Here is a 24,757-nt window from a genome sequence, read left to right as displayed (position 1 = left end):
TAGGTCCTCCTTAAAGTAATGTTAAGTCCTTCGAGACTTTTCTTGTTATTGAAGGCATTAGTCCTCGTACGATAATTTGTAAATTTGGCAATAATGGGACGGGTTTTACCAGGTATTATAGCTTAGGGCCTATTCTATGACTTCTACTGATTTTATTTGTGTTTATTATTATACCTAGTCATTCCTCAACAGTTTGAGGGCGATTCCATCAGTATCCTCCAGTTTGTGTTTCACTTATACCAAAAATACGCAGGTATTTGAGTCTCTTCCAACTCAACGATCTTATCCTGTAATTGTTCAATCACCCTACTTCTTTGTCTTTACTTTTCAGTTCTTTCTCACGGCCACTCACTTCATCTATATTAAATTCCAATACTCCTTTGAGTCTATCTACAGATACCTTGGTGACAGACTATGATAGAATCGACGATCAACGACAAAATCTCTGGGGTTTGTACTACTACCTCTTCACATACCTGTTGTACGAGTTCTTGCTGCTGTATCGCCGTTGTTGTTCCTTGGGAACTGGTCACGCGAGTTGTCTTGTCAGAGCGAGTAGGCACCATATCATGGAATTAGAAAACTAGTTCACTTTCACATACACCGAGAATTTCAATGCAAAAACTATAATGAAACTACACTGTATGATTCCACTTAGTTGTTATTTCACAACACAACGTACATGAAAATACACTGCGCTATATGGGGCAAAACTCGGAGCACGGTTTGTTGGCAACCATCTTGCATCATCACTGCGATGCTCATATGGATTGAAAAACAACCAAACTGAACTTAGCTAGATTACATAAAACAATTTTCTCAACCGTATAGATCGTTTCTGAAAGAAGATCAACGTTACAAATCCATGCGCAGAAATACTGTTTACTGTGCCAGCATATTTCTGTGTTCATTGAATGATCGTTTGTATTTCACGTTTAATTTATGCAATTTTGCTAATAAATGTGTTTCTTTTTATTTCATGTTACTAGTTCACTTACTGGCTCGGACAATGCAGGGAACATGTAACCGGGAAGGAGGAAATTTCGACTATGATCAGTCGTGGATATGCGCACTGTAAGTACCTGAATTTATTTCACTTCAAAAATGAGAAATATGTTAATAAGAGAGTGGTAATTTGAAAGAAAAGAACATTGGAAAATTTGACGCAACAGCTGAAATGTTGTGAATTGATAGCGTAATACTTAAAATGATTAATGTCACATAAACTTCTATGAATTATGAAGAAAATCTCTCGGGTTATCGACTAGGTGAGCTGTGGAAAGGATTCCAAGCTTTCGAGAGCTAACATCACTCACCTTCGGGGTAGAAGATGAGAGTGACGTTAGCTCTCGAAAGCGTGGATACTTTTCCAGAACTCACCTGGCCGATAGCCCGAGCTCATCTTTTCATATATTCCTTGACAGAAAACCTTCAAGACTTACTTCTATGATTTGCGTTGGTCACATCTCAACATAATTCCTGTATTTAAATGTGTGTTTATATGAAATATTCGCCGTTCAGATGTGTACATTTGTGTGTAGTGTGATGCTTTATCAGGCGCTTTCTTCGCTTTTGCGCTATTGCGCTAAGATTCTGGTAGTTTTTATCATAAACGTGTAGAAACTGCCACACTGTCTAATAGGTATGGAAGGCTTTATACCCAATTCTACTCAACTTTCCTCGACAATTTATTCATCCCACGTTTGAAGAGAATATCACATGGAAATTGCATATATGCAGGTTCACACGTATCTGGCGTCTTGACCCACATCCAGTATCCTCTGTAGGATATATATTGAGTGTTCTGTTTATATGTGTTTGTGACTTCCTTTCATCAATTTCATCTTATCCTCATCTTCCAGATTAGCCAAAAGTGACAGAAAATCGAAGTAAATCAGTCAATCGATATTTGATTCATTTTATCCATGCACAAATCCTCATGTCTTCAGCAAAATTGCATGTACTTCTTGCACTCATGTCTAATCATTACTTATTATTACAACTTGAATGCATTGAACAGTAAATTTGATGACGGTAACATAGATTTTCTTCATGGAATAAAATCATAAATCCATGGTAAGAAAATGATATAAATTGAAATTATGTGACAAGATGAACACATGTATACATACCTGCTATAAATTATCTGCGTTTACGTGTCAGCGCGTTGATTGCAGTACCGTGCAGGAATTTGAATTCAACCAGGAATTTGAATCTTGAAGAAAGTCATGGCTGTGTCATTTTTTGTCCCATATATTTAATAGAATCGCCATTCATTCTCATCGCCGCGAATGACCTAGAGTAAGAAATTTCACTTAAAATCGTATCATTCTAAAGAATGATGGGATCAGAACCAGTCACTTTGCAATTAATTGCTGGGTGATGTAAGCTATTCATCATTCATCCTCTGATGAGAACACTCGTCATTGGCATGACGAGTTAACGCTTGGCAATACGAAAGGCACAAATAAGATTTAGGAACTAAACTGCTAGAAAAGACAATGGTCACTCGTTGGGTTTTCTGAACCTTTGAACCTGAATCATGGCTGGGTCTTAGGATAGTTACCTGTCTATCTGATGAATGAAGATAATTACGATGAATAAAATATATGAAGTCCTCTGTTGGCTTCTCTATCGGTTGACCAGAGCGTCGTCTCACTTCTGCTCCACTGCTCTCCTAACCTCTACTCCCTTCTCAATCCCAATCCAAAGTCAGTCACCTCTCAGCTTGTCTCACCTCTATATTCCCTAGGCCATGGAGCTCTTCCTCCATGCCGAATCGTGTTTTTAATTGCCACTATGCAAACCGCTGACTCCATAGGTAGAAGAAACTACCTGTTTCCTGAATAGCTCAGGAGGTTTGCATAGCACAACACTGTGCATTGTTTACATGCCTCAGAGGCTGAGACAACTGAGAAAACAAGTGAATGCCCTGGTAAACATGAAGCATTCAGAGAGGCTTTTATAAAATAAACATATAATCTTAGGGATTGATACGATTGATTGATTGATTGATTGATTTAATTTATTTTACTTCGCGTGTTGTGCCTCTTGGCTAATTTGCGAAGATGGGGATGAGTGATGAAATGATGAAATTGATGAATGGACATTCACAAACAACCAAGCCCGACCAGGATTCGAACCCGGGACCCTTGGCGTCGCAGCGGGATTGATACGAAATTACTAAAATAGAAATATACTATATTTACAGACACTCTCAAGTTCTACATTGTGAGACATACTATGTATGAATGTGGTTAGAAAAAGTAATGGAAATTTATTTTTTTATCAGAAGGTGATAACATTTACCAGCTTGATATTTATAAAACCCATAAATAAAATATATATTATAGGTGTTCCTTTCTAAATTTCTTTGACTTTTTATTGGGAGTAATGAATATCGTCAGTTAAAGTTCGTTTATTGTGATTCACATATAATTTTCCAAGTTAATTTGCTAACAGTAACACACAAAGAAAATGATGCGTGCCACAATGTTTTAAAATACATTCTTCGGCTGAATATTGTCCCACTGAAATATAAGGAATCTTCCCTTTAAAGAAAGCTCTACTTCAAAATGCTTTCATATTGCTATATAGTTTCCTCCTCCCTAGGAAATATTTTTCTTATCTCATAGTCATTCAGACAAATTTCTTCATTCCATTTAACCACTTCCTGCCATAGAGATCTTCACGTGTCCTCATGTTCTTTATCTTTTCCTGCTTCGCATCTTCACGAATGGGCTGCATCTTTTATGGTTCACTGATACAATCTTTTTCTCCTTGCCGTTAGTTGGAAGACGCTTTTGCATTGCATGTTGTAATTATGATTTGATCTTCGACAATTGTATTGTATTGTTGACAATAGACAAGTCAAATTCCCTCTCGACACACAAAAACATAATATGTACGATCGTTTGTGTGTGTGTGTGTGTGTGTGTGTTTCTTTTTAAGCCTGTAACGTAAATACTAGATGGAAGACTGGATTCTTTGCTTGAAATACGTAAAAGGTTCAAATAAAATGACAAAGAAGTCTACGAATATTTCCTCCTTATATTCTCACAAACAGAAATAGAATAATGACTATTCAATATTTAATCTTCATCCAACAATAATTTATTTAATTCTAGAAATTGGTCAGGAAAGAGTTCAATTTTAGTGTACCACTATATCAAAATAATCTTGTTATAAAATATAATTAACAAGTGAGTTTTAAACATCTCGACACATTTATCATTATGAAAATTTGGAAGTGGTTTAAAAATGACTAAAATTTGTGACAGGGATGGTATTATAGAAAGCTAAGTCACTACATACTAAAACAGATTTTACAATCAGAAAGAATTGTGAGGGAAAAAAGCAAAGTCGATCGACTGTTTAGTATCTAGCTTCGACAAGCTTGCTAACTTTCACTTGATGCGCCGAAGTTAATTGGGCCTGTAACGTGTTTTATAATATAAGACCACCAGCAAATTGAAGTGGTTTCTTTATAATAACAATAAAGTGTAATGATATTTCAGGGGATGGCCACATCCCATTTAAAAAATCATCTTGCATAACTAACAGCTTCAAAATTTTTATTTTAAAAAATGGGAGTCAGTAACCTCCACATTATAAATTTTTATGATCCATAATTTGTGTACAAATTTTCTGTTCTATATTAACTAATAATCTGATAGTAAAATATAATTAACGAGTCAACATTTTAAAACTGAGTTGGTTGAGTTTGTTTTAAGAGTCCATTTTATGCACAGAAAGGCTAATCGGGAATATACGTACAGTTGAAAGTGGGATCCGAACCACTAAATACCAAAAGCATATTTAAAATGTTACCAAAATATTAAAAATTCTTGGGGTCAAAATAAACCCCAAGTATATGCTATGTAAGGGTTAGCGTTCCTTAAAATAAAGTTGTAGTGTTGCAACAAAAAAAATATTTATGATAGAAATTGACTTTGCATGATTTGTTGAAAATGTCGTAAAACTGGAGCAGGGGAAATAAATTTCAGAAGTGGGAATTCCCTCTCTTCCTCGTCCATTTGAGCAATACGTATCCCCTATGTGAGACGTAAAATAACTAGCATTCAAACTCAAACATCTCTCAGCGATGCTTCTCCATTTGTTCCCCATCGGTCCCAACTGCAACCTTGCAGCGTTGAAGTCAATGAAGCAATTGGTAGAAAGTGCGAAAATAAAACAAGGGAAGTGCTGCCGCCGGGGTTAGCCATAGAGACTCTCCAAGGGAACTGGGCTCCGCTGCCATCCACTGTCTATTGGTGAAGTTCCGCGACGGCGCAGTGAGGAAAGAACTCTGCGAGATCGATTCTTGGCCCAGTTGGGCCCGTGAGAGATTTTTGGCGACCGGCATCACTTGAGTAAGCTTTCTCGAATCCCTGTTTCCTCCCACGTCGCATCGCCATTCTGTGCTTTCGACCCTCCCTCGTGGTTATCGGGTCTAACCTTGGATCTTGAAGAATTCCTGGCGAAGAGTTGATAATTTAAGACTCTCGGTTTTCTTTGGAGTGCGAGTGTGAGAAGCGATAACAGAAGCTGGCTTGTAATTTGATTCTTCTTCCGGAGGCCTTACTTGATAGCAATTAAATATTAATCAAGGAGGTGTCATTCAAGAAATCATCAGGAAATATATTTTTTAAAAACTACAAAAATTTGACTTTTGTTGTTTTAATATCACACATATATCAGTGCCAACCACGGTTGGACAGGTCATTTTCTCGATACGTATATTAAATAAATCACATAGATATTACTTGTTGTAGAAACCCTACTTTTACGTCTGTATAAAACACTTTTATTAAAAGTGTTTTACTCAAAACAATTCGATGGATTCATATTCACTCCGATGTTGTTTAACCATAAATTCTGTTGTGTTCCATGCAATCGCTCATTGAATTACTTTGTGCTTAAAGAAACAAAATCATCATTTTTTGTATTTCTTTTGAAATGGGAAGGATTTGATTTTTTCTTTCAAATCCACTTTATGCAGAGAGAGGTAAATCGGGACTGGACCTACAGTTTAAAGTGGGATCCGAACCACTGTGTAATTGTACCATTACCGGGTATCGAACCCAGAAATGGGAAGAATGAAATGTCACTTTCGATCTTTTGTGTTTAATTTAACCAAAATATGCATCATGAGTCATGCATACTTCACTTGCAAAGGCAGAAAACTCTAACTCCGAAAAATAAAGGTCTTTAATAATTCGATTTTGACACTTAGTTTAGACCTGTAAACATATATTTAGTTTTCTCTGTGCTAACTTTTTACCTAATCTTCTAGTAGTATTTTAGAACATATTACTCATAAATGTATTCATATTTATTCCCTAGTAATTCAAAATAATCTGTATACGCTAACAACTGAGTTAGTCTATTCAATTTTAGTCGTTTTATAGTTTCTTTAACCTTTTAAATTGCATATTCTAAGGCTAAAGTATAAGATCATATAGCATCTTATTTCTTTAAACCGACATGGATTTTAAATTTATCTGTTTCCTAAAGTTTATGGAAAAAAGCGTGAAATGTTTTTGTCCTCATAAGAGGCTCTCTTCACCTCTTACTGTCCAACGTTTCGGATCCGTTTCTGGATCCATCCTCAGGAATCTCAGGGATTAAACACATTAAGAAAGGGTTAAATGGAAGGCAAAATACAAATGGAACGTGCTGAACATAAAAGTTAAGTAATCATGGGTATCCTGCTACGAAAGGAGGTTTGTCTTTAACTCTCCACTTGGCGGCTGAAGCACCCACTCGGAGGAGCCGGAATGGTTATAATGACCACTTGGTGGTCCCCTTGTTAGAGAAGTCTCATATTCAGGAAATAGGCTATGGTTGGAAATATGTGATATGTATTCATTCCGGCAGATTTCAGGAGATTTGTTTTATTTTCCATAAGTAAGTGGTAATAAATATAATTCTAAATTCGAATTTCTTGACCATTGAGTGCAGACTTTCAAGAACACCCGCTTGTATAATATTCCGTTATGTAAGTCATTACTCGTTTGTTTATAATTATATCGGGGATTCCAAGATGGCGTAGAAGAAACGTTGTCGCCTTGTAATCAAGGGGCCTCGACTTCGATACCCGATGGAGGCGCATTGCGCAGTTGTTCTCAACCACTTTAAACTGTAGGTCCAGTCCCTATTAGCATATCTGTGAATGAAGTGAACTTAAAATAACAATTTAGGATTCAAGTGGCTCCGATTGATTGATTTGCTTTATTTTACTTCGCTTTTTGTGCCACTTTTGGCTAATTTGCGAGGATGGAGATGAATGATGATGTGATGAAATTGATGAATGGACATTCACAAACATCCATGCCCAGGCCAGGATTATAACCCGGGACCCCGGGCGTCGTAGCACGATGTGCTAACCACTCCGCCACGGGCTCCGAGTTCGATACCTGCTGGAGGTACATTGTGCTCCGGATCTCACTCTAAACTGAAGGTTCAGTTCCGATTAACCTATATGTGCGTTAAATGGACTTGAAATCAATTTGTTACAAAAGTTCTTTCCTTCTGTTTCTAAGCAAGTTGCAACGATAAGAATTGTAAAATTAACCCACTATATTGAGAAAACAATCTGAAAAACACTCCAGTCGATAAACGGGAATTCGAACCCGAAATCTCTATACGTTCGCAGCAATATATACGGCCCAAATCTCCAACATGTGAAAACACAAGATATTAAGTTACGTTGCCTGAGATACGCATGTAAGTGGAACTCGCTGATACCGTAGTGGTCAGTGTTATCACTATTAAACCAAACGTACCAAATTTTGATTCCCACTCCTTAGAACTGTTATAAACAACAGGTCCAGTCACAATTAGAAGCGCGATAATTTTACGTTTGATAATTGCGAATTTCAAAGGACGTTTTCAACCTTACAACGTTGACTTCTCGTTATAACCACTAGAACGTTCACCGAATTGACGGTGTAAATTTAAACGAATGCCTTCTCCAGTTAATGACACTGCATGAAAACCCCAAGTCTCAGCGGGTCTCCTCCAATGGGAATTCTGAGCTTCATTCAATAGAGACATGCAATGTGCGATAGTGAGTGGGTAGCTGCAACTTGTAACGGTACTTTTTTTTTCCAATTAGGTGGAAACAAACTGAACGCAAGGTGCGAGAGCTTGTATATAAGCCTAGAAAATCATCTCCACCTGTTAATTTACATCCTCGCAGACGGGGGATACTTCTAAATCACGAAAGTGAATCAGCTTCTTAATAATATTTTTTGCAGTGGTAAAGTTTTTCCTTTATCCCCTTTGCCAGACCCCGTGGCGGAGTGGTTAGCACTACGACGTCAGAGGTCCCGGGTTTGAATCCCGACCTGGGCATGGATGTTTGTGAGTGTCCATCAATTTCATCGTATCATCACTCATCCCCATCTTCGTAAATTAGCCAAAAGTGACACAAAAAGCGAAGTAAAATAAATCAAATCAATGAATTAATCTAATCAATCTTTATCCGCTTTATGCTCAGGTAGGCTAGTTGGAACATACTCCTGTTCTGGTAATATTTTTATTAATAATTATTATTTTTAATAATAATTTATAATAATTTTATTCATTACTTTATTAATTATGAATAATAATTATTTGGTAATTTATATTTGTATGCTGTGGAAAGAAACGTAAAACAGAATTGAACCGCCAAGCCATCAGAGTTTCTTATTTGGATTTACGATGTTTTTCAATGAAAATAATGTCAAAGCCAACAGTACTTTTTGAGCGCAGCACTTTTAAATCAACAAACGCTTGTTTCACTGTTTATGAAGATTTATTTAAAAAATACTGAAATGATAGAAGTTTCTATGCAGATTTTTAACACAGCACATTAACATCGGTTTAATTTAATAAACAGTTAGTTTTATTAAACCTGTAAATTAAATCGACGAATCGTTTCCTATATCCCAAAATTTATACACGGTTTAAGCATTAGAGAAACAACAATAACTGCAAAAAATATTATACGTAGTATATAGTATAATAGGATCCAGACCACTGAACTGTGTCCATACCGGTAATCGAACCCGAAAGCTCCATTCTTTTCTTTTCCACGAATTTCAACTGAATAAAGTTTGTTATAATTTCGCATGCTCTTTGTGGTATTGTCGCCCATCCAGAAATGTCTGATTTATCTGTCCTGATTCTTATATATTCACAAAATATTGCGCATGATATAAATGCAAAGAAATGGGTAAGAATAAATTGGAACCCAACATATAAATGTACAAGTTGAATGTTTGAACACTGTTTTTCAGAATTTTGCTCTCCAGTTTAACTTTTTTCTGGCTCTGGATCATTCTTCTTGCATAAATGGACATGAAATATTATCTGCTTCTGTATAGGCAGTCACAAAGCCAGAACGGTGCTCCACCTCTGTTATTGCTCCCTAAGGAACAAGATGAGGAAAAACGGCAATTAAACAAACTTTCACCAGAATATGCACTTTGCATGTGACATGCAGAGTTTGCATACAAGTGGCTTTCCCCGTTTAATATTCCTGCCCCTCTCGCACAGTTTTTACTGGCGACATTACTGGGTAAAAATTTTAGCAAATTCATCTGAATGCAATGAGGACAGGGCCTACTTTCTCACGTGAGTCTGAAAGACAACATACAAATGCTTCTGTAAATTCCCGTCACCCACTCAACTTGGGCATCTCGCATCAAAGATATCATATATATATATATATATATATATATATATATATATATATATATATATATATATATATATATACACAAACACATAGCATATAATTAAGAAAGAGACGGTGGGCCAGCCTGTATGGGTCCTAATCATATATACATATTTGGGCCTCCTCGATGGTAGCGTGGTAGCCTTGTAATCAAGGGCCGCCGGGTTCGATACCTGAAGAGTCACATAGTGGTTCGGATCCCACTTTAAACTGTAGGTCTATTCCTGATTAGTTTATCTGTGCATAAAGTGAACTTAAAACAAAAACTCGTATGTAGGTATGTATATTCTTATTAGGGGGCAACGGTTCTTGTCAGTCGTTTTTTCTTCTATGTTTGAATATTGTGCGTTTGCCATGGAAATGATAAAATAAAGGAACATTCTTCAGCCTTCTACCTTGTAACTACGTCCTTATGTAGTACTACTCCACAGACTTTTATTGTAGAATCACGAGTCCATCTTTCGCTAATAATATCATGCTGGCTGCCCCCCGTGGCGGAGTGGTTAAAACATCGCGCTACGACGCCAGAGGATTCCCTGGTTCGAATCCTGGCATGGGCATGTATGTTTGTGAGTGTCCATTCATCATTTTCGTCATACCATCACTCATCCCCATCTTTACAAATTAACCAAAAGTGGCACAAAATGTGAAGTAAAATAAAGCAAATCAATAATAATTATTATAATAATATCATACTGGCATTACGTGATATGATGTGCAAGCAAACCTTAATAAAAATTAAAATTACTTGGGAAAGAGATCCCCGTGAGTAAAATTTAATGCTGGAGTCCAGAGGAACGGATTCACTGGTAATGTCGTGGACATTGACAAATCGTGACATCTCCTCACCACTGCGAGCATCAGCAATGGAGATTAACCGCAAGGACGGAAATGAAATAATTACGTACATTTCCTCCCTACCGTTACGATATATCGAAAGAGACAAGCATAACGGCGAGAATTTTCAGTGAAAATTGCTACAGAGTTCGCGCCAAGTTAGCATTTCCGCCACTCTCGCTGCAAACGCAAATTGTTTTCAAGAACATAATTTAGAACATCATATATCCTAATGTTTGTAGATGTATAAATAATATACCATGTCACTGAAGCAAACGAACGAAAACAGGAATCTGCGCAAGTAATGACTCGAAAGAACTTGACTATACCTGCCGCAAAATTAGTTTGGTATTGACGCTTGAGAAGCACGTGTTGAAATCGGGTCTACGGCACTGCGGGAGGGTGGGTTGCTGGCATGCGAGCCAATCAAAATCTTCCCAGTGCTTCACCCAAGCCCTGGTTACCTAGCAACAGACAACGTTTATCTCGGTGTTGCCGCTTATCTGGCGATTCTTCCTGCGATCAGATTTCATGTTGTTGGGAGAGGACGTGTTGTTTGTTTGTTGCGTTGCTGTGATATTTTAACCGGTCCGTTGTTTAGTGTTTATTGAATTTAGAGTATTCTTTGTTATATATAGCGTGTTGTTTTAGTTGTTATTTTTTGTACATAATTTTCTGTGTTCTTGAGTGTGTCGTGAGCTTGTGTGAAGAATGTCAAGCACAGGAGGCAATACTCGAGATGACAATGTACCAAAGAGGCCATGCACTAAAAGAAAAAGGAATTCTTCTCAAAGGACAAACGCGGGAGATGGTTTGTTCTGAGCGCAAATAATTTGAGCAAGAGAAAAACAATGGGGCTCCAATCATTTCTGTAAATAAAGTTCTGGACAGGACTGCTGCTGCTTTCGGCGTGTCTAAGAACACTATTGTTACTATAGGGAAAGAAAAATATAATGTGGTAGAAATAAATAAATAAATGCGAGGCTTCAAAATTGGAAACCCCAGGAAAGAAGAGGAATATCAATAAACGCGTGACATATTTAGATACCTTTCAGCAAGATGCTATTCGTCGCCATATTTACTCTTATTATAGGAGGAAAGATTATCCTGTTGGGAAACTGCGAGTTTCGTTGAAAGATTCGGCATTTTTTCAAGGTGGGGAAACATCTTTAAGGACAGTCATAAAATATCTGGGATTCTCATACAAAAAAAAAAAATAATGGACGCAAAATAAAGTAAAGTATGTAGGCATATGGGGATGTGGAGGTAAAGCTCCACACATTCTCGACCTCGACCTAGGCCATATTATGGAGGTGATGTGGTTCACCAACCGCCTTTACCGCAGGTTTGCCCCAGGTACTCACTTGGGCTGAGTCGACCCCGGAGCCGCTCGGGATATTTGAAAAAGTTCCACAAACCACCGCGGGTCTCACACGTGAAAGTCAGACGCCCCACCAACTCAGTTGTGGTATAATTGAAAGATGGGCAGACTTTAACGGGGACTTCGGAAAGAAATGATTATTGAAAGTGTATATACAGAATGGATTGAAAAGGTAACCTGTAAACAATGCTCGTTTCGTTAATTCGTTCATGTTGTAAGGGAGATGGAAATGAAGAGAGAAAACAATAACACATTCATCATTGTTGTCATCATTGTTATTCCGTTTTCCTCGAAAAACAATAACACATTTCATCATTGTTCCTTTTCATAACACGTTTTCCTCGACACAGCGTCAGACGGCTGCACTGCGTACCGTACCGTACCGCATGATATGGCAACACCGTGACGCGTGTTCCTTCAGCTCTCAATACCAAACTAATTTTGCGGCAGGTATAGTGAACGCATGAGAGGGGAACTGAGTACTACATGAATAGGAAAATGAGGCTGCAGCTACCAGCTGTTAGCAGCAGCTCGTACTGTTTCTCTCCGCCCACTTGCTTTTCTCCCCTTCTCCCGTTAGAAAGAATCTGTGAGCGACTTTGCTCCATAGATTCCAGCGACAAAGCATAAATGTCAGAAAGGGTGGCGTTAATTATGCAGCAACTATTTGCATCGTTAGTGTGATATTTTACATCACTCAATCAGTAGATTGGCAATAATGTGGAAAATGAGCATGTAGTATTTGTGATTGAATTGAAATAAAATGCAAACACAATTTCACACACCTTATCCTGGGTGCACCAGTATAAAGTGCGTTGTATGGACAGTTTTCTTGAAAAAGTATTCTAAAAGAGCACACCGTACAGAATGCCATTTGCCGACTAAAACCAAAACCAGAGTAATATATATATTTTTCTATTTTCTCAATCTGTGATTTCCTTTTTTATATATTTTTCATGGTATGGGATATATGTATCCTTACATATCCTCAATTTATATTCTGGTAGTTTGAATTATTACATGTGCTCAAAATTTAACCTGCTATTTTGCATTTCTAGGAATTTTTACCGGAAAGTTCTCAGCATACATAAAATTGTATTCCTATCTTCTATTTTTATAAATAAATCTAATCAGGAATAACGTACATCATAATAAGTCTGAAATATACTTTAAAATACTCTAGGATTCACTAAGACTAAATAAAATTGAGTACATGGGGTAAAAGGCAGTTGGAGCGTGGTCCTGATTGCATCATCTGCAAAATAGTCAAGAACAAGAATATATGGACCCCTACCTCATATAGTTAGGAAATTTTACCTGCTCTAACACGCAGCAATTTCTAAAGTAAACAAACTTTCCTACACGGCAGGCAGGCATCACCTAACCTAAATAAATATAGAAATACAAAACCAGAAATAGCATAGTGGGAATCAGTAAACCCTAATAATAATAATAATAATAATAATAATAATAATAATAATAATAACATCAATAATAATAGTAATAATAACATCAATAATAATAGTAATAATGATAACAATAATAATAATATATTCCGTGGCTTAACTTTTAGCTAAAAGTATTTTTCCTTAGTGATTAGAGAAATCATTTAAATAAAAAACAAAACTTGAAGTTAAAAATTGTTAAATATAAGATCCAAAGCGCAATAAATAGAAAAATTAATACAAGTCCTGTAAAATATTCAGTTAAAAGTTGAAAAACACATTTTGTATCGAAAATTTAATAACAAATCTTGCCTAAATTGTATAAATTGAGTTATTTTGGTAGAAATAAGCCTAAACTTGTAAAGTAACCAGTTAAAAATTGACAAAAAACACATTGTGTGTTCAAAATATAATAAAAACCTTTGCCCGAATCGAAAATTTGTGTTATTTGAGTAAAAAAGCGTAAACGTGTAAAATAATCCGGTAAAACTTGGAAAAAATATCTTTGTGCTTCCAAGGTATAATAAAAATCACATTCAAATCGTGATATTTGAGTAAAAATAGATATAAACTTGGAAAATAAAAGGGTAAAACTTGACAAAGCATGCTTTGTGTGTCCAAAATATAATAAGAAACACGTTAAAATCGTGTTAGTTTGGTAAAAATATGCATAAACTTGTAAAGTAACCCGTTACAAAAGTTAAAAATTGACAAAACTCACTTTGTGTGTTCAAAATATAATAAAAACCCTTGCCCGAATCGAATAAATCGTGTTATTTGAGTAAAACTGAAGCCTAAACTTGTAAAATATACCAATAACAGTTGAAAAACACACTTTGTGTGTTGAGAATATAATAAAAAGTCTTTCCTGATCGTTTAAATCGTGTTATTTGAGTAAAAACAACATGAAAAGTTGTAAAATATTGGACATAAAGTCAAAGTTTGGTAAAAATTAACTCAATTTTATAATTAAAAAACACGCAGTAACAGAAATTTGGTAGTTAAACAAACATCCTGTTGGTTATAAATCAATAATCAAAGGGTCCGAGGTTCGACACCCCGTGATAAAGGCAAATAGTGGATCGAATCAACTTTAAACTTTAGGCCCAGTCCTTGATAGCATTCTCTTTTTCCTAGTTCAGATAAAACCCTTACGCTTCGTTCTTCTTGTTCAGAGTAAAGTTCCCGCTCCAATCTAATTGGATATCCAAAAATCCTTTGTTCTTGTGTTCTGGGTAACCTTGTCCTACTTTGACGTAAACATATTCTAACATAAAAACGTTCCAAACCTAAACCCCATGCTACAGCATCCCGTGCCTTAGGGGCAACCTGAGCGGAATATTAATTGGCTAAAACCTGTTCTATAAGCTAGGCATAGCTTCAACGATTTTACCTTGACCGCGCATTCTCCGACATCCTTTGTTGTCTGGTTCAATCCCTTCCCTGTCCTACGCTGTTACATACCTTTCCCACATTCTTGCGTTCTATGTAACCTTGGCCTATTTGGGCTACAACCGGTTGTGAAAATCTACCGACGCGTTTTCTAATTGCTCGATCGGGTTCTTTCTTTGTTCTGACATCATTTGACCTTGACCGCACATTCCCCAAATTCCTTTGTATCTACCTGCGCGGAGTTCACCGTCTTTTGTCTAGCGTCTCGGATCAACTTCTTTCATACCATATGACATTAGTACATAGTACACTATAGTTATTACCAGTACATATCGTGGGTTCGAGTACCGGGACCGTCCTAATTCGTAAATCTTAACCAGTGGCGTCCCGTGCGGTTCACATACGGATGTTCACAATAAAATTTTTATACGGCTTGGAGATTTACTACTCTCCCTTGTAACTTCATCTTCAATATTGAACAAGTAAGAATAACAGTTCAACTTATTTTCAACAATTTCCCCCCAAAATCATGCTATATCTGAAGCATTACAATACTTTTTTATTCAAATAACACCCTTTTAATTACGTTATTTACAATTAGTGATGGCTAGTGCAAACTAATTAGTATAACATGCAATCTCAGGTATGTACAATGCAAGATTATCATGCTTCGCAATATACTTTGTATTACGCGGACCATATGTTAACCAACCACATTCATTCAGCATTGAAAGCACGTGCATCGTTAGCGGGGCAGAGAGGAGGATGCGTCCAGTCCAGAAAAAAATATTTTGTATATAGTATAAGATATTTGGGTATTATACAGAATGTCCCCTCGCCCCGCAAACAATAACTCGGTTGTGATGCTTGTGATTGAAGTATCAGTCAATGTGACATTGCTTGTATTCCTTCTTTCCTAGTGTTTCGTATTTTTCCTCCTAGCCATGGTTCAGAGAGAGATTGATTTTCGACCATTTAAAGCAAGGGTTCCCAAACTTGTTTGCTTCACGGCTCCCTTAGTTTTTTCAAGACTTTACCGCGGCGCCCAGAATGTAGCCATCTCTAACACTTGCAACGCTCAGTTATTTGTAAGATTGCTTGTCTTAAGTTAAAAATTAAACACGTATTTCAAGTCCAGAAACATTTTATATGTAAAAAAAAGTACTAAATAAGCAGACTAACTGACTAACGATTCAGTGAAAATATCGAAACATTTCGTTGCGCCCCTGTAAGCTAATCACGGTACCCCAGGGCGCCGCGGCACACACTTTGGGAACCACCGATTTAAAGCGTATAGTAACATCTGTTCGTCGTTGTCATTAACATATTTACCCGTCGTCGCCTTGTAATCGAGGAGTTCCGGTTCGAAACCCGGTGGAGGCACACAGTGGTTCGGATCCCACTTAAAACTGTAGGTCCAGTCCCGATTAGCCTTACTGTGCATAAAGTGGACTTAAAGCACCAAATCAATGAATCAAACATATTTACTATCCTTGATCTTATACATTGCACGAAACGAATCGTTCCAATCCAGATGCAGTCTCTTTTTAAGCGAGTCGCATGTGCAAATGGTAAAAAAATGCCCAGGATGTGTCCTCTGTTTGTCCATGAATTGCCGCCTCCAAACAATAAACAAGGAAAACAAAATTGCGCGTTCACAACGTTGCACCCACATAACCAATTGTACTTCGTGTACCAGTAATTTTTTTAGTGTTCTTTTAATAACGCATTTGCTAGTACTTACCTCTTGTACAATGTAGAGGTCCGGCTGGTGAGGGCCCATCTTTTTTACTTGAGTTCGTTCTGCTTCAATCGCGAAAATGACTTTTCTTTCAAACTCCTGACAGTATTCATAGTGTACAAAACACAACACTACACTACACACACACACACACACACACACACACAGCACAACACACACGCACGTCTGAAAGCCAGTGCACATAAATTCACAGAAACCGCTTGTCAATAGATATCTTCCTCTCGACATCGACACTAACCACCTTTTACCCGTTGCTGCCAAAGAGCAAAGGCCTTTTTGTTGCCCCGAAAAACTAACGATACTTGATCTTTCCAAAACAAACGTGCTCCCTTGCAGTTCTTCCAAAGCAGCAGTGTTGCCAACAATTGAAACTCAGAAGTTTCTAAATCTTCAACATGCGCTAGTTAAAAATCGCTGAATCAAATTTGCTGGTGAAAAATGCAAAATGTATTTTTTAAAAATGCTGTGGGGAACAACTTACATCAGGTTTATTGAATGTATGTGCGTTTATATGCACATTAAAAATGCATTTAATTTCAATTGTGATAATTTAAATGCATATATTATTTCAACTTTCTAACTTCAAAAAAAGAAAATATATATGTAGCAAAAATACAGATCTAGTTTTCTGAAAGTTATATTTTGTTCTTTACAATAAGCATATTCTAATAACGTAGATAATAGTAAAAATGATTTACTAATATCAATTGATAACTTTTTTCGGTAACAACTATTTAGGCCATACGACCAGAAAAATGCGCGTTGAATTGATGTAAATGTAGTCGGCACTTTCCTTTGCAATTTAAGTTGGTGAGAGTTATTTCCTTGGCATGAAAAACGTTGATTACTAAAGGAAGTTGCACAGTCTGAATTGCCCTTAGACGCACATGCGCAAATCATATAAACTTTGAAAGATATTATGTAACTCCTGCAGACTAGTTTCTAAAGAAAAGTAATTCTTGGCGCCACCTATGTTGTCTGGTTGGTCTGTTGCGTTTTCCCCGCTTCCCACTTCTCTTGCCAGCATGTAGGACGTCCGCCGTAAGACTAGACAAGAGTTTTATGAAAAGAATCATTCACGTCTGCTAGGAAAGAAGTTGTTAGCATACTCGTCTGAATGTCGCAGTTTCAGTGGCTAATTCACCGTTCGCTTCCATTATGGCGGGCGTGTCGTCACAAAGCAATAGGAGCTTTCATGCAGCTTTGCTCTCCCGAATACCAGCAGCCCTCACTCTAGAGTAAGACAATTCAAACGAAAGCAAAACCTACAACAGCAGTCGAACGACCTGCTGCAACGATAAACAAGCGCTCTCGGGAGTTTATGCGGATCGTAATATAGCGCAGGGACAAGAATTTCATAACTTAGGAAACCATGGACTGCAAAACAGGAGCACCGCCAAATAACAATAACACTAATTTTCTTTGCCCTTTTATATATATATATATATATATATATATATATATATATATATATTACTTTGCTATTATTGATTGATTGATCGTTTCGTTTATTTCACTTCGCTTTTCTGCCACTTTCAGCTAATTGCGAAAATGAAAATGCGTGCTGAGATGATGAAATTGATGAAAGGACACTCACAAAGAAAACGGCCGGGATTGAAACTCTGACATCGTAGCGTGCTGTGCTAACCACTCCGCCACGGAGGCCGGCGCTTTGTTATTATTATCTCTCCTGTTTCCAAAATTCATCAAAGATGATCCTAAAGTTTCTGTTCTTGCGTCTGTATTAATACTTACTAGTAATTTGGACAGTGTGTCTATATGCAACTCCCACTTATATGATTTTATTCTACTTTTTACAACACGAGTTAAAGTTTGTGTAAATTTATGTTTGTTTTATATCTCGTCTTTTTATAATTATTTTATATTTGTTTTCTCTTCTAGGTTTTGATAGTATAAACAGTTGTAGTTAGTAAAACTTCGTAATCAACATTATAAATACCATAATTATACATATACATTAATAAATATAGAAACTTGTATATTATAGGCTTGCTGCAGATTCTTATCTATATTTGTTCGTTTTCTTCCCGCCAGTATTTTTAAAATTTTATTTTCTATATATTTTTTTTACTTTCAATCTCTTGAATTTTAAGATAGCTAGCAATTTTTATTACATAAAAAAGTAAAGTGCTCCCCTGTTCTTTGCACAACGGCATGAAGGCGTATAGAGGGTGTGGAGTTAGGGCCCAACACTTTCTTGATCACGGCCGAAGGTGAGGGTGATGTGATCAACACCACGCCCCCGGCCGCCTTTACCCCCCATAGTTTCCTCCAGGTACCCACTTTCGGGCCTCCCCGATGGCGCAATGATAGCGTCGTCGCCTTGTAATCAAGGGGTCCCGGGTTCGATACCCGGTGGAGGCACATAGTGGTTCGGATCCCACTTTAAACTGTAGGTCCAGTCCCAATTAGCCTTACTGTGCATACAGTGGACTTAAAACTCCAAATCAATCAATCAATCAAGGTACCCACTTTATACGACGCTGGGTGGGCACCGGAGCCGCTTGAACAGATGGAAAAAATCCCGGTTCTCCCCCTAAGGGGATCGAACCCGGGTCTCTCTCATGGTAGTCAGACGCCCTAACGACTTTTCCCCCCCTTTAAAACGACTGAGCTACCGCAGCTTTCCAATTTTCATTACGTATCGAGAAAATACAATGCAGATTGGTTTGCGAACAACAAGAATTGTATTTTGTTGGCTCATCTATTTTATTTCATTTTCATTTCGCCTTTTAACCTATTTTACTGCCTTCTTAAGTGCATATTTTCTCTTTTAGTGTCCTTTAAACTTTTTATTCCCTTTCTTTCGTTCATCCCTTGCCAACTTTTCACAATCTTTTTCGCTTTTCAGAATTTACTTCCTTGTTTTCTTGTATTTATGTAATTCTTCACAGTTTTTCTTTAGTAGGCCAGCGGTTCGCATCCCAATGTCAACTGTAGGTCTTTTCCCAATTAGCCTTTCTGTGCATAGAATGGACTTTAAAACAAACTCTAATACAACCGTAATTGTAGTTTCCTTTTTATACGCGCAGCTTTACTTAATCGAGACGATTAATGACGAATAAATACATTGTAAAATAATTAAAGACATGAAGAACAAGAGCAAATAAAAATTCGTGCCTTGTCCAAGTCACGAACCAAGATACCCTGGTTTCGTAGGACACTACACGAACCACTTGGGCATGTGATTGATCTTAGATTCTTGTGTTTCCGCCTTAATTTGTTTGAAGCAACTTTTTAGTGAAAACACATTGTAGAAAACTGTATCCTCAAACGTATTCAATCCTCGGGGAAGCCAAGCAAGCTCGTTATCTGGCAGACTAACGATCTCGCCAACGAAGGTTCTCCTTCGAATCCTTCCATGAGCGCTCTTTTGTGAGTTTTCATTAGTTGTATCTAATTATTTGCCTAATTAGGCTGAAAAGCAACGTAACATTTTAAAAATCAAAATACATCACGCATTCCAGTACCTACCAATTCAGAGCCGACTCTCAGGGTGTAATCCTACCACAGGATAAGGCGAGTAATGGAATTCGTACGGTTGCCATTCCAACCAACGCGAACATTTTGTCCTTGTAAACTCCATTCACATCTTTATCTTCTTGTTTCTTTGTATCATTTCTAAACTTTCAACAATAGTATAGTAATCTAGGTCCATATCATGATATTTGATACTGATAGTACTGTATTTAAGGAGGAAACTATTGCAATGTCCTTGACTAAATAATTCAGTAGAGAACGCATATACGAGGGTCATTCAAAAATAGCGAGATTGATTCATTCGAAACACAGTAAACACACAAGGTTAATAACACTTATAAAGTACCCTCCTTGCATCTGCATTCAGTTGTTCCATCTGCCTATCAGTAGCGTAGAATATTTAAGCAGGCGTGTTTCGGCCTCTTGGGCCGTTCTTACAACCAACCCTTGTCAAAGATACAATAAATGAATAAAAACATAGAAAAAAAACACATTGATCATGATAATACAATAAATATAATATAAAGATTATACAATAATAAAATGATACATTGAATTGATAAGTATAAAAGATAAGTAATAAGTCTTCAGTAGTTCATTGTGTTTGTGCGGGGGGGGTGTTAGGTATGCATTGTGTGATGTGTAAGTGCAGGTGCATTTGTTTACATATGAAGGTTAATGCTGGGACAATAGTAAGTTTCTTAGTTGTTTGTTAAAACTTTGATGGCAAATAATGTTAGTCAATGGTGCAGGCAGTTTGTTCCATTCCCTGATCCCTGTAACAATGAAGGACTTGTTATAGGTGGCAGTTTTATGTTTGGGGATTTTTAGATTGTGTTTCTTGATATTATGTTCGTAACTAAGACTCTCTGCGCCTCCTCTCCGCAACTTTCAGTTGTGCGCCCCTATTCATTTGAAAAGAAAAAGCTTTCATTTCTACAACATTAATTCACGCCTACATTTATATGAGGTATATACATGTAATTTTAATCAATGTTAAAACTAGTACGAAAGGTTAAGACAACAGATAAACTGTAAAAAAGTATATATTATAATTATATATGAAAATATACTGTTACTACAAAAATTACGATATTGTTAAATGCCCATTATCAGTTCTCTATTAGCCTTCTTGTGCTAGTTTGGTCCAGTTTTCGAGCCCGATAGCTTTCGATGCTTAACAGCGCCAGCCCACTCAATCTCACTCTTGTCATTGTGCTTCTCAAGTAATTTTTGATCAAGTTTAGCTTGGGAAACGACTTCTCAGCTGATGAAGAAGTTACATGCAGGGTCAAATACAGTACATAAGCAGCGCATACGTCAGGAATTTGTTTTCTTGCCAGAGGAATTCTGCAAATTCGCTGAGGTTCGACATAATTATTCTTTTGATTTTAATTGACACTACATTCCGAAAACAATTTCTGTAGCTGTAGTGCAAGATACATCTTCTTCATATTTTTCACAGAAATTAGTAGCAGATTCCACTACAACTACAAAAGAAACTTAACAACGTACGGGAGTAGCACAATTTCACCAAACTTTGCTGAAACACGAGCGTGGTAACTAGGGGCGGGGAGGGTGAAAGTCAGCGTTGTCAACGCATTTTCTTGAAGAGGTTTTCTCGGGCAATCGGCCAGGTGATTTCCGGAAAGGCTTCCAAGCTTTCGAGAGCTAACGTCACTCTCATCTTCAGGGAATGAAGTGCAGAGATAAGTCAGGGTGACGTTATATGTATTTGGTGTGGGAGGGGTCCGGTGTAGGTGGCGGGCCAATCAGGTGGCGTTTCTCCGACGTCCGCGTTCCCAGTCGACTATCGCTAACCAGGCTGGGTCCAGTTCTTGCCTGTCGTTTCCCCTTCGGTAAACTAATCGATGACTTGAACTATTCAGCTACTTTTCTAGTGATTAACATTTTCTGTATGAAGTTGTAGGGGAATAAAACTATGATATGTTTGATTGAAGATACATTTTAACACCGAAAGGAAAACGTTTGTGAAATATCGGTCTTTCTTATTTATCATTCTTACTGCGCCCCCCCCGCACCGCGGTGGTTGCGGGGGTGTTATTTACGCCACGGATGCCTATCCACTTTTGAAATACTGCTTTGTACCTCTTTCTCAAGAATACCCATCACAGCATTGCTCAGTTCTTCATGAGAAGATAATATGGGTCTACGAAGCTCTTTTTTTTCATCTAAGGAAATAGGTAAAAGTCACGGAGGAAAGACTAACTGGGAAATCTGGTTCACGTGTCCGCTGAGGACACATTATGAAGCGATTGGCTTTGCTACTAGCACTGCGTACATGAGGCATGCACTTCAATGCAACTTCCCTGTTCCCCAATGGTTTTCGGATGAAATTGCAACAACCGAAAGTAGTATACAATATACTATAACTGGAACACAAAAGTATGACCCCCCCTCACATTGGTTTGGTTATACTTAAAACTATGTCAAGATGCTTATATAAGCTTATTACCTACAGTGTGCTACTCTGTCGAATCCAAGAATTTAGTAAAATAGCCCTCGGGGATTTCCCGTGAAAAGTATGACTCCCCTCAGATTGATTTGGCTACACGTACAAAAGCTGCATCTGTCAGATTGTTGTCCATAGGATAGTAAAAAATATGGCCCTCTTGGCATTGTTTTGGCTACAATTAAACGCCAAGGTGCTCATATGAGCTTATTGCCTTTAGTGTAATACTCTGTAAAGTGTAATCTTATTAGCTACATCTACACCCACACCCACACACATTTACTTCCGGTCCACTTCCGGTTTACTTGACAGACACCTGTGGGTTTTCAAGTTTTTTTAAGTATAATATATAGTTTTATTAAGTATATAGTTTTTGATTTGAGCCCCAAAAAATTATATATAAATACCAAAACCAAAAATAGTAACACACTAAGTATACACACTGAGTATACAAAGCACACTGCTGAACCCAACTGATATTTTGTATTAAGTATATAGTTTTTGATTTGAGCCCCAAGAAATTATATATAAATACCAAAACCAAAAATGCCAAATCATAAATATTGTAATCAATGCGATAAGAATATATCTAGCCCTAATTGGGCTAAGCACCAACGTAATTGTGATCTTGAGAAACGCAAAATGCCCACTAAAATATGCCCAAAATGCCATAGAAAATTTAGCATGGCATACTTCAATAGGCATATATGCGCTTGTTCCGCACAACTATCTACATCGTCCCTACAGCCATCTACATCTTCTTCTGGTCTAAAGAGAAAGCTTGTTACATCTGATAATACTAGACCAGCAAAGCAGCCATGCAAAGCACCCATTGATAGGAGTTTTAATGGTCAACTAAGGGATTACCGTTTCGTATCAGAGCCAAAATGTAATATTAAGAATTTTTTGAATAGTGTAAATTTTGATGTGCAAGCTATTCTAAACGCACAAAACGGTTCTTATAAGCTATCCCTCAAATTGTACAGATGGGGGACAAAATAATACGAACACCTGTGAAAAAGTATGCCACATTTCACACCGGCAGTACAGCAGCACCACCTGGTACTGAAGTCTGCCACCTAGTGGCTGTGAAGGGGAAGGTATTAGTTTGCCAACAGCAGTCATTGGTGGTGCATTCGTCTATCATACGCTCTCAAGAGACACTGCAATGTCAGACCCGACAGAGTTCCAAAGAGGCATGATTGTTGGAGCACGTTCAGCTGGAGCCACGGTGACTGAAACCTCAAAGCTTGTTGGGTGTGCAAGGAGCACAGTATCAGCCGTTATGACAGCGTACACAACACAAGGTAAGATGGCGTCTTCAAAGCACAACAGTGGACGAAAGACAAAGCTTGCTGCTCGGGATAGGAGGGTGTTGAAGCGCATAGTGGCCCGAAAGTACAAGCAATCGTTATCCGAGATAACATCTGAAATGAACAGGCATCTCCAGGACCCCATTTCAACCAAAACTGTCAAAAGGGAACTCCATGCTGCAAACATTCATGGCCGAGTGGCAATTCGTAAGCCATTGTGACATCACGTAATGCTGTCAAGCGACGCCAATGGTGCAGAGCTCACAGAAGTTGGTCCCCACAGCAGTGGCAACAAGTCATCTGGTCTGATGAATTAACATTCACGTTATTTCAGACCACGGGGCACGTTTATGTGTGGAGAATGCCTCGAGATGCATTTCATCCTGACTGCCTCTTGCCGACTGTGAAGCATGGAGGTGGGTCCATTATGGTATGGGGCGCGATATCTTGGCATGGTGTGGGACCACTTGTTTTTCTGCATGGGAAGATCAATGCCAGTCACTATCGCAGCATTCTGGGGGATCATCTCCATCCTTTTGTCCAGACTTTATTTCCTGGGGACCGACCGCTTTTTCAAGACTACAACGCTCCTATCCACACTGCTGGGTCTGTCCAAACATGGTTTGAAGAACATGACGATGAAGTAGGACATCTTGAATGGCCCCCCACAGTCTCCTGACCTGAACATTATAGAACATTTGTGGGGATATTCGGAGTCCAAACTTCGTGCTCGAAGTCCGCCTCCAGCCACACTTTCGGAATTGGAGACTGCTCTGGAGGAAGAATGGCTCCATATTCCCTTAAACATTGTGCATGACCGCTATGCGTCCATCCCACGTCGCATACAAAGTGTACTTCAGTCACAGGGTGGTCCAACCCCCTATTAATAAAGATTTTCTCTACATTCACAGGTGTTCGTATTATTTTGT

The 24,757-nt window shown here is 37.8% G+C and overlaps 1 protein-coding gene across 1 annotated transcript in view; it reads left to right on the top strand.

Moving 5' to 3' along the window:
• Nucleotides 1-24,757, top strand: part of LOC145983754 (solute carrier family 4 member 11-like) — a 398,440-nt gene that overhangs the window by 212,270 nt on the left and 161,413 nt on the right. Inside the window, exon 2 of the mRNA XM_083116803.1 lies at nucleotides 990-1,074. Coding sequence (XP_082972929.1) covers nucleotides 990-1,074 — 85 coding nt within the window. The remainder of the gene's footprint in view (nucleotides 1-989; nucleotides 1,075-24,757) is intronic.

Source organism: Lepisma saccharinum, chromosome 2 (genome assembly GCF_977018435.1).
Source record: "Lepisma saccharinum chromosome 2, izLepSacc3.1, whole genome shotgun sequence".
Lineage (NCBI taxonomy): Eukaryota > Metazoa > Arthropoda > Insecta > Zygentoma > Lepismatidae > Lepisma > Lepisma saccharinum.
This window is presented reverse-complemented; position numbering and strand designations above follow the sequence as displayed.